Source organism: Canis lupus, chromosome 8, assembly GCF_011100685.1.
Source record: "Canis lupus familiaris isolate Mischka breed German Shepherd chromosome 8, alternate assembly UU_Cfam_GSD_1.0, whole genome shotgun sequence".
Lineage (NCBI taxonomy): Eukaryota > Metazoa > Chordata > Mammalia > Carnivora > Canidae > Canis > Canis lupus.
This window is the reverse complement of record NC_049229.1, coordinates 30,298,369-30,308,271: the sequence shown is the minus strand read 5'-3', so window position 1 is coordinate 30,308,271 and position 9,903 is coordinate 30,298,369. Positions and strand designations below refer to the sequence as shown.

Genomic DNA, 9,903 nt, shown 5'->3' with positions numbered 1-9,903 from the left:
CTGATGAGAAAACTGAGGCCCACAGAAATTCAAGGACATGCTCAAAGCCATACAGCTTGTTTCTGTGGTTTGAGGCATTATTGGGCTAAAAGACCTCAGAGGCCTAACTTGGAAAAGATGGCAGGACGCCTTGGCCCTGCTCTCACAGTTTTTCCCCACATTTTATCCAATTCCAAACTTTGGTAATCTGTGTTCCACAAATGAAGTAGGTTTTCTAAATATTGAAGGTATCTAAATGTAAAAGTTTTTATAGATAAAGCCCCTAGGACCAATACCTGTTTAAGTAAAGACCTAAACATTTTGCTGGGATGGTGAAGTGTAGTATGGATGCAGGGTAAGAAATCCAGGGCAGGAAAGGCTCCATCCTCCAGCACTCCCCAGGCTACCTGGAGCTCAGGGCTGTGGCCCTCAGCCCCGCCCTGCACTATTAGCTCGGGACTCCAGAGCAGAGGCTGTGATTTAGTTCAGGGCTCTAGGCAAGTTCCTTTAACCTGGCTGCTCTTCCCCTTCCGTGTTTGTAAACCAGAGAGATGAGGCTGCTATGTCCTGCCTCATCTCTATCAGAGACACTGTGTGAAATTAGCTCCTGTTTGGGAAGGTTTTAAGCACACATTCCACCTCCCTGCTAATATAATTACTAGCACTTTCTTGTTGGAAAGGGCCAACTCCTCACTCCTTTCTTCCTTTAAAAACGGAACAAAGGGTATCCTCTCTTGTGTCCCTGTGGACAAAAATGTTGTTGGTTTGGTGGCTGGTTTACCTCCTCAGAAGATCAGTTTGCTGAGATTAAGTATTCCCAGGTGTGCCACAAATAAACAACAATAACAACAAAAATGACCTCATATGGTGGTTCTTAAGAGGGTTTCTGAGTGGTAATAAGCAGGCTTTTCTTACTGTAAAAATATGGCCCCGGCCTGTCTCCATGCCATCTCTGTCCTCAAAATTGTTAGGCCTGGGGAGGAAGAGGGAACTGGACTGTTTATTGGGACCATCCTTCTGGGGGTCATCGCCAAGGCTTTCCACAAGAAGCATTGAAAACAATGTTTTGGAAGGAAAATCACCTTTCAACAGCCAAAGAGGCACCTCATAGAGCACACAGTCCTTCGCACAGCCTGTTTCTCACTGTTTGGAAATCCTTTAACAGTTTGTGGAAGGCTACCCTTTAAACCAATCCAACAGCTCCTTTTTCCATAACCTGATTTTAGAGGTGTTTCATTATCTCTAATTACTCGGGGTAAATGGTGATTACTCAGTGTTTTAATCATCAGTTTGGGCAGCAGTTACTCTAAACTCGGGGAAGCCCAGACTCCCATGGGTATTTTTGGAAGGTACGGCGACTAGTCGGTGCATGCTTTCTAGTACCTCTGCACGTGGTCCCCAGGTGAGCCCCGGCCGCTTCCCCGAGCTGGAAGCAGCACCGGCCCGGCCCGGGCAACAGCTGCCGACTCCGGCGCAGCCCGGGCTTCCGGGACCCGGGCCTGCGAGGCGAGGCGAGGCGAGGCGAGGCGAGGCGAGGCCCGGCGGCTGGATGGGAGGATGTGGGCGGGGCTCCCATCCCAGAAAGGGAGGCGAGCGAGGGCGGGGGGAAGAAGGGAGGGGCTGCCGGGGACGAGGAGGAGGAAGGAAAGAAAGAAAGAGAGCGAGGGAAAGAGGGGGAAGGAGAAGATGCACGAGGGCAGAGGAGGAGGGAGGGAGGGAAGGAGAGCGGAGCCCTGCCCGGAAGCTAGGTGAGTGTGGCATCCGAGCCTAGGGACGGGAGCCTGAGACGCTCGGAGCGCTCGGGGCTGAGCAGCTCGCCTCCCTCCCTGATGGGATTCCCGTCCGCGCCGTCTCGAGCCAGCAGCGCCCCAGTCCTCGGCCCTTGCCCGGGTTCACTGCAGCCGTTCAGAGGTCCCCAGGAGCTGCTGCTGGCGAGCCCGCTGCTGCAGGGACCTATGGTGAGCAAGGCTACCTGGCGAGGGGTGCCAGGCAGAGGGGGCCCCGGGGAGCAGCATCCTTGGGGGGGAGGGACAGCGGGGGGCTCAGCCTTTGGCCACAGCCATAGGTGGCTTATTTTCCCCCCTACGGTGGTGCTAGAGGTAGGGATGCTGGCGCCCAAAGACACTTCCCCACATCTGCTACTGCCTCTACCCGGGCCACTTCCTCGGTCCGGCGGCCCCGGGTGATTTCCACCTTTGGTAGGTTCGGGGCAGAAGAGATGGGAAGAAGAGGAGCCTTAGTTGGGGTCGCTGGGAAAGACTGAGGTCTTGAGCGGAACGCGTTGCGGGGCCCCTGGCTTTGCGATCCCCGGACGGGAAGGGCCGGGAGAGAAAGGAGTGTGGGCTCCGAGGTCCGGAGAGCGGGAGGGGGCCGAGGGACCGCGAGGTGGAGGAAGAACACCTAACCCGGGCTGGTTCTGCCGCGGGGAGCGCGGTCCTGCCGCCTCCGGAGACCGCGCGCCGCCCGGGGGGCTGCGTCGAGGGGAGTGTCACCCGACCCGGCCCCAGCCGGCGGGAGCCCCTGGGAGCACGCCAACTGCGGTGCACGACGCGCCTTAGGCACGAGCTGCTGTCGTGAACTTGCAGCATCCAAGGAGCCTCTCCCCTAGCATTTCCTGGTGTAGGGTCTGTAAGGAAGCCGGTCGGGATGCCTGGCGCCCCGGGCACGCGTCTTCCAGCGGTGTCGTGGCCCGTGGGGAGTCGCGGGCAAGACCCGCTGCGCACCCGGGCTCTTGCGGGTCCTTGCAGGCCAGAGCCGACCGGCAAGGGTTCCAGAATTCCCGGGTCCCTCCCCGCGGGAGCTGGGCCCGAGGCCTCAAACGCTTCCTGGGCACCGCTTAGGTGGATGCACTGTAAGGATCGGAGTTTGTGGGCTGAAAGCTTTGTGAAACGTTAAGACCCCCCCCCCCCAAAAAATATAGATTTGGTAAACTGAGGCCACCTCTGGGCAAACTCCGGCGTCAGAAGACTCTAGTGGGGAAGTAAAGGACAATCGCCACGAGCTGCATCCCTGTCACCACCACCACCACCACCACCAAGAAAAAGTTCTGGAGACGAACGTCCTTTTGGGCTTTCGTCCTTTTTAATTAAAGAAAAAATGGGGGGGGGGTGGAATTGCATGATCAGAGACGAATCCTCCGGAATCTGAACTTGAAACACCACCGCTCTCCGTCCAGCCTCCGTGTTTCTAGCGCCGCGCGCTCCCGCCGGCGGCGGGGGAGATTCCTCTGGGCAGAGGGGAGCCGGGGTCCCGGGCGCGCGCCCCTTCCACGGGCCCCCACGGGGACTGGCTCCTCTCCGTCTGCGTTTCCCATGTCTACCCCTCCTCCCACGGGGCAGTTTTAGAGTCCAGGCGTCTGAAAAGCCCTCTCTCTGCTCTCCCAGCCCTTTCGCAGCCCGTTCCAGCTGCGGCGCGGGAGCGGGAAAGCCGTAGAGCGGCTCCCGGAGCGGCGCGGCTCCCGGGCGGCGCCGACGGTCGCGCAGGGGCGCCCGCGGCCTCCACACCCGGCCGGCGGGGCGGGGAGCCAGGGCTAAGCGCTCGGTCCTCTCCGAGATGCAGCCTTCCTCGAAGGCTCCCCGCGCTTGCCCCCAAGAAGAAAACCAAATTTGCGAGGGAGAGAGGCGGGCAGCCTGAGCCCTCCATCTCTGATGAGCCCCGGCGCTGGAACTGGAAAGAGCCTCGGGGAAGGGAGGGCGGGTGCCGTGGCCTGGGGAGCGGGACCCCGGGGCGGGCTGGGGCCGAGGCCGGGGCGCGCGGGGCAGGGTCTTGAGAACCGCACCCCCACCCCCCGCACAGAACGACCCACGCCCGCAGCATCTTCCGTTAGAGTCAGGACATCCCCGTGATTCCTTGAGCTGTGGGTCGGCAAGAGTCTTGAAGAACTATTTGCTGCGACTCTGCAGCTGGTGCAAAGGAGGAAGGGGGTGGGGGAAGGAAGTGGCGGGGGGAGGAGTGGTGGTTTCAAAAATAAGACAATCTGGAGAGAGAGGGAGAGACGCCGACGCAGAGGTCGAGCGCAGGCCGAACGCTGTTCAGGGTTTTCTCGACTCCTGGGAACGCAGTGGGATTTCCTTTCCGCGCCGGGTCGGGGAGTTGTAAAACCTCGGCGACCCGGAGCCCCGAAACCTGTGATGCGCCCTTTCCGCAGCGACGTCCCCCTCTGAGTCCGCCCTCCGCCTCGAATGGCTCGAGGACCGCTTTCTTTGGGGACCTGCTGCGCTCCGAGTGCACCCCGCGGCCGGCGCGGTGCGGGGATCCTCTCCGAGATGCAAGCGCGGAAACCCGCCCAGGGGCCGCTCCCTCCCCACTTTCCCACACCGACCTCGGCCTCACACCTACCCCCCCCCCGGGCCCGGTGCGTGACGGGGCCGGCGGCCTGCGGCCCGGAGCTCGAGCGCCCGCCCGGCTCGTCGGAGCACTCGCGGGCGCTCGCCGGGGCGCGGGGCGCGGGGGAGTGGCTGTCGCTGGGAGCAATACTTGGCCTCGCGGAGGCCCCGGGGAGGAGGTGGCGGCGCGCGCGAGCGTGTTCGTCCGTCAGCGCCGCTGGGTTGGCGAGGCCGGGCGCTGCTGGGACGCCGCCGCCGCCGCCGCCGCCCCCGCTCGCGGCCCCACTGGAGCGGCGTCCGCGCTGCAGGCGCAGCCCCCGCCGTGCGCCCCCGCCCCTCCGGCTGCAGGCTGCAGGCTGCAGGCTGCTGGCCGCTGCGCGTCGGCCGGGCCCGCGGCACGGAACGCCGCAGGTAGAAGCGAGGCCCGCGCGCACGGCGCCGGGGCACCGGCCGGGGGCTGCGGCGAGCGCGGCTCGGAGCTCCTCCCCGACCGCCGGCGGCCCGGGCGGCCCGCGCGGGGGTTGGCCTCTCCCGGCGGGGGCGGGGCCGCGGGGGAGGGCGCGCGGGCCCTTTCGCCGCCCGCCGCGGGAAGGGCGGGCTCCTGCGCGCTCGGGGCGGGGCTTCCGCGCTCACGTGACTCCGAGGGGCTGGAAGAAAAACAGAGCCCGTCTGCGCCAGACTCTCATTATATTCAAATATTCATTTTAGGAGCCATTCCGTAGTGCCATCCAGAGCAACGCACTGCCGCAGCTCCTCTGAGCCTTTCCAGCAAGTCTGTTCAAGATTGGCTGTCAAGAATCATGGACTGTTATTATATGCCTTGTTTTCTGTCAGTGAGTAGACACCTCTTCCTTCCCCCCTCCTGGGATTTCACTCTGCCCTCCCCGCCCCTGCTCGCCCTGGGTCCCTCCCGTCGGACCTTTTTTTTTTTTTTCCAGAGTTCACACTCCGCTTTCTGGCAGCGCTGTCGCCCTCTTCTTGGCCGGGCAGCCGCGGGGCCTGAGCGTACCGGTTTTGTTTAAAGTTCTGCTTGCTCCCACTCGGACTCTCAGATAGTGTGCGTTGCAGGAAAGGGGAGCGAGAGGGGGCTAAAGAGATGAAAGGTCCGCAGCCTGGGGTTGGTTGTACTTTCTGGGCAAACACACACACACACACACACACACACACACACGCGCGCGCGCGCCCGCGCGCGCGCGGCTCCCCCGTGCTCGTTCCCAGCTGCTTGTCAAAACTCAGCAGAGGTGTCTGTCTGTCTGTCTGTCTGTCTCTCTCTCTCTCGGAATCATCCCCCACTTCCCGCCCCCCGCTTTCCTGGGAGTGAGAGAGCGGGCCCGATCAGATGCTTTTTGCTGGGCATTTCAAACTCAGCAGCCACGGCAAAATAAGCCACAAACTCGGTCAGCTCCCAGACCACGTTCTCGGGCTCAGCCTCTGGACCCCGCCGCCCTCGGCCCTCGCCCACCCTCCCGCTCCGCTCCGAACCAGCTGGAAGTTGTGGAAGTTGGCTCTCGGAGGGCGGAGGAAGAAGGGGGGTGGAGGAAGAGGGAGAGAGGCTGAAGGTCTGAAGTGGAGAGCCAGGGCACTGGAGTCTTCCCTCCCCCACCCTGTTTTACCCCCTCAATGTTAACTGTTTATCCTTGAAGAAACCAAGCTGAGATCATGGCTCAGATAGCAGTTGGGACAAAAAAAGATTAACAGGATGGAGGCTATCTGATTTGGGGTTATTTGACTGTAAACAAGTTAGACCAAGTAATTACAGGGCAATTCCTACTTTCAGGCCTTGCATGGCTGCAGCTGGTAGTGGTGGGGGTGTGTGAGGGAGAAGACACAAACTTGATCTTTCTGACCTGTTTTACGTCTTGCCCCTCCATCACTAGCCTTATATGCATATGCAGAGACATCTCTATTTCTCTCTAGTTATTGGTGTTTATTTATTCTTTAACCTTCAACCTCCTCCCCCTCCCCAGAGACACCATGATTCCTGGTAACCGAATGCTGATGGTCGTTTTATTATGCCAAGTCCTGCTAGGAGGCTCGAGCCATGCTAGTTTGATACCTGAGACGGGGAAGAAAAAAGTCGCCGAGATTCAGGGCCACGCGGGAGGACGCCGCTCAGGGCAGAGCCATGAGCTCCTGCGGGACTTCGAGGCTACGCTTCTGCAGATGTTCGGGCTGCGCCGCCGCCCGCAGCCTAGCAAGAGCGCCGTCATCCCAGATTACATGCGGGATCTTTACCGGCTCCAGTCTGGGGAGGAGGAGGAGGAAGAGCAGATCCACAGCATCGGTCTGGAGTACCCTGAGCGCCCCGCCAGTAGGGCCAACACCGTGAGGAGCTTCCACCACGAAGGTCAGTCCCTGCGGAGAGTCCAGGTGGGGGAGGGCCAGTAGGGCTGGTTAGTGGGGGGCAGTGTTAGCCCTGGGGGAGAAGAGTTCAGGTTACATCAAAGCCCCAAATCCTGGCGGCCCCGGGCAAACAGAGCTGCTTACCTCCAAGAGCTGAGGCTGAATTTATTTTTTGGAGACAGAGGGGAAGGGTTCCGGGGAAGGAGAATGACACCACTCAGACGTGGGCTAGCCCTTGTGGTGTGTTTTTGCTATATCAAAGCCTTTTCTGCCAGGTTTTCTGCCCGTTTTTTTTCAAAGCACCTACTGAATTTAATATTACAGCTGTGTGTTTGTCAGGTTTATTCAATAGGGGCCTTGTAATCCGATCTGAATGTTTCCTAGCGGATGTTTCTTTTCCAAAGTAAATCTGAGTTATTAATCCACCAGCATCATTACTGTGTTGGAATTTATTTTCCCCTCTGTAACATGATCAACAAGGCATGCTCTGTGTTTCCAAGATCGCTGGGGAAATGTTTAGTAACATACTCGAAAGTGGAAGAAGAGGGAGAGGGTGGTAGTGTGCATGTTTCCTCCTGCCTCTGCTCTGTTGCCCACCCCCCCCCCTTTTCTTTATAACCACTTGTAAAGAAAACTGTACACAAAGCCAAGAGAGCTTTAAAAGGGGAGTCTGATGGTGGTGGAGTAAGGAGTTGACACATGGAAATTATTAGACATATAAAGGAGGTTGGGAGATACTTTCTGTCTTTGGTGCTTGCCGAATGCTGGCTAAGCTTTGCTGGTTTGCTAGCTGCCCGTTTATCTGCTCCTTCAAATGAAAAGATAGGCTCATTTCCCCAAATAGGCTTCCACTAAGGAAACAGAATTTACTGCTCATCACCCAAAGCTTCTTGACTGAAGCTGTTTCTTGACTTTCTGATCCCAGAAGTTAATGTGCCTTTTTTTTTTTCTTTTCCCTTTTTCTTTTCCTCCTCCACTGCGCCTAGAACATTTGGAGAACATCCCAGGGACCAGCGAAAACTCTGCTTTTCGTTTCCTCTTTAACCTCAGCAGCATCCCAGAGAACGAGGTGATCTCCTCTGCAGAGCTTCGACTCTTCCGGGAGCAGGTGAACCAGGACCCTGACTGGGAGCAGGGCTTCCACCGAATAAACATTTATGAGGTTATGAAGCCCCCGGCAGAAGTGGTGCCTGGGCACCTCATCACAAGACTACTGGACACAAGACTGGTCCACCACAATGTGACACGGTGGGAAACTTTTGATGTGAGCCCTGCGGTCCTTCGCTGGACCCGGGAGAAGCAGCCAAACTACGGGCTGGCCATTGAGGTGACTCACCTCCATCAGACACGGACCCACCAGGGCCAGCACGTCAGGATTAGCCGATCGTTACCTCAAGGGAGTGGGGATTGGGCCCAGCTCCGGCCCCTCCTGGTCACTTTTGGCCACGATGGCCGCGGACATGCCTTGACCCGACGCCAGAGGGCCAAGCGTAGCCCCAAGCATCATGCACAGCGGGCCCGCAAGAAGAATAAGAACTGCCGGCGCCACTCGCTCTATGTGGACTTCAGCGACGTCGGCTGGAATGACTGGATTGTGGCCCCGCCAGGCTACCAGGCCTTCTACTGCCACGGGGATTGCCCCTTTCCACTGGCCGACCACCTCAACTCAACCAACCACGCCATTGTGCAGACCCTGGTCAACTCTGTCAACTCCAGCATCCCCAAAGCCTGTTGTGTCCCCACCGAACTGAGTGCCATCTCCATGCTGTACCTGGATGAGTATGACAAGGTGGTACTGAAAAATTATCAGGAGATGGTAGTAGAGGGATGTGGGTGTCGCTGAGATCAGGCAGCCCTTGGGGACACACATGTTCCCATCCACTCACCCACACACTACACAGACTGCTTCCTTATAGCTGGACTTTTATCTTTAAAAAAAAAAAAAAAAAAAAAGGAAAAAAAACCTAAACATTCACCTTGACCTTATTTATGACTTTACGTGCAAATGTTTTGACCATATTGATCATATATTTTGACAAAATATATTTATAACTACATATTAAAAGAAAAAATAAAATGAGTCATTATTTTAAAGGTAAACTGTCCTTTTCTCTTTAATCCTTTTTTCTTCTGCCCCCATCTCTTTTGAATGAGATTTTTTTTTTTTTTTTTTTTCCTGTTGAGGAGGGGCTGGGGACAGGATGGAAGTCAGAGGGTGGTAACTGGAGGTGGTTAAGTTGGAGGGGCAGGAAGTAAACTGATGGTAGAGAGATGGTAATTGCCAGGATGAATTGTTTTCCATTTCTATTTAATGTTAACAAGGACGCAGCATCCTCTCCCATCTGGATGACACATGCCTTGGAGAAACAGTGGGATGAAAGGAGTAGGCCAGATTAAAGACTCAGTTTTGGGCTCCTTGTACATCTTCTGTTTTTGCTCACCTGTTAGAGGTGCGTCCCAGCTGAGCCTGATGGATAGAGTCTCAGCTCTAGGGAATAATTCCCACTGCAGCTTTTATGATACCCTAAAGGGTCTCCAGTTATTACAGGCATGAAAGTTGTATTTTCAAACCAAAACTAATTTGCACATGTGTGTTTGTGTGTATGTGTGTTTTAACAAGGTGGGTGGGGGGTGATGTGGGTTTTATTCAGCAGAACAAATAACACACCTTACATTTGAAAAAAGTTTGATGGCCACCGTTTTAATATACCAAGTGGTGGAATTCGCCAGTGTTTCTTGACTATCCCCTGTCTCCTATTCCCCACATGAAGGCCTTCATGGAGTTCAAAATCCTAACAGATTGGGCTGGGTGGCAATGGGATCAGACACTGAAGGATCAAAATTTCTAAGTAGGCACGTGAAAGCATTGTCCTCTATGCAGTATCAAGTCAAATGCCAGCTCCCCGTTCCCTAGAGCTGGGCAGAAAGTAATAGATAGCCAGTGGATGTGCTGTTCTGAGCCAGGGTTTCTTCAAGGAGAAAGCTCAAATTTTGGCCAAAAAGGAAAATGCTAATGAGTGGAATATCCCTCAGTTAGGGGCTGCCAGTAAGGCAGAGAACTGGCTTTCAGGAATGATGTGGATCTAGAAGCTAAGGGCACCAGAGGAAGAGACCTTTGCTTTTCCTTACTGGCCACTAGCAACTAAATTAAGCCTTGGAATGTTAGCCTGCTTAGGTTCATTTCTTACCATGTGTACTTTTTCCTACCTAGGCATGGGTAGGCTTGAGGCAAATGCTGCGTCTTTGTAAAGTCTGT

General features: G+C 56.5%; 1 protein-coding gene across 1 annotated transcript; it reads left to right on the top strand.

The window, feature by feature from the left end:
- Nucleotides 1-1,739: 1,739 nt before the first annotated feature.
- On the top strand, nucleotides 1,740-8,741 carry BMP4 (bone morphogenetic protein 4). The gene is made up of 4 exons (NM_001287170.1): nucleotides 1,740-1,937; nucleotides 5,013-5,137; nucleotides 6,272-6,651; nucleotides 7,634-8,741. The coding sequence occupies exons 3-4, from the start codon at nucleotides 6,279-6,281 to the stop codon at nucleotides 8,488-8,490; spliced, it is 1,230 nt and encodes a 409-aa protein (NP_001274099.1). The 5' UTR covers nucleotides 1,740-1,937; nucleotides 5,013-5,137; nucleotides 6,272-6,278; the 3' UTR covers nucleotides 8,491-8,741.
- Nucleotides 8,742-9,903: the final 1,162 nt, after the last annotated feature.

Bases quoted from the DNA above. Each gene is read 5' to 3' on its own strand.
- BMP4 (NM_001287170.1), top strand. From the start codon at position 6,279: ATGATTCCTGGTAACCGAATGCTGATGGTCGTTTTATTATGCCAAGTC. The intron at 6,652-7,633 runs GTCAGTCCCTGC...CACTGCGCCTAG, and splicing joins GAGGAGCTTCCACCACGAAG to AACATTTGGAGAACATCCCA.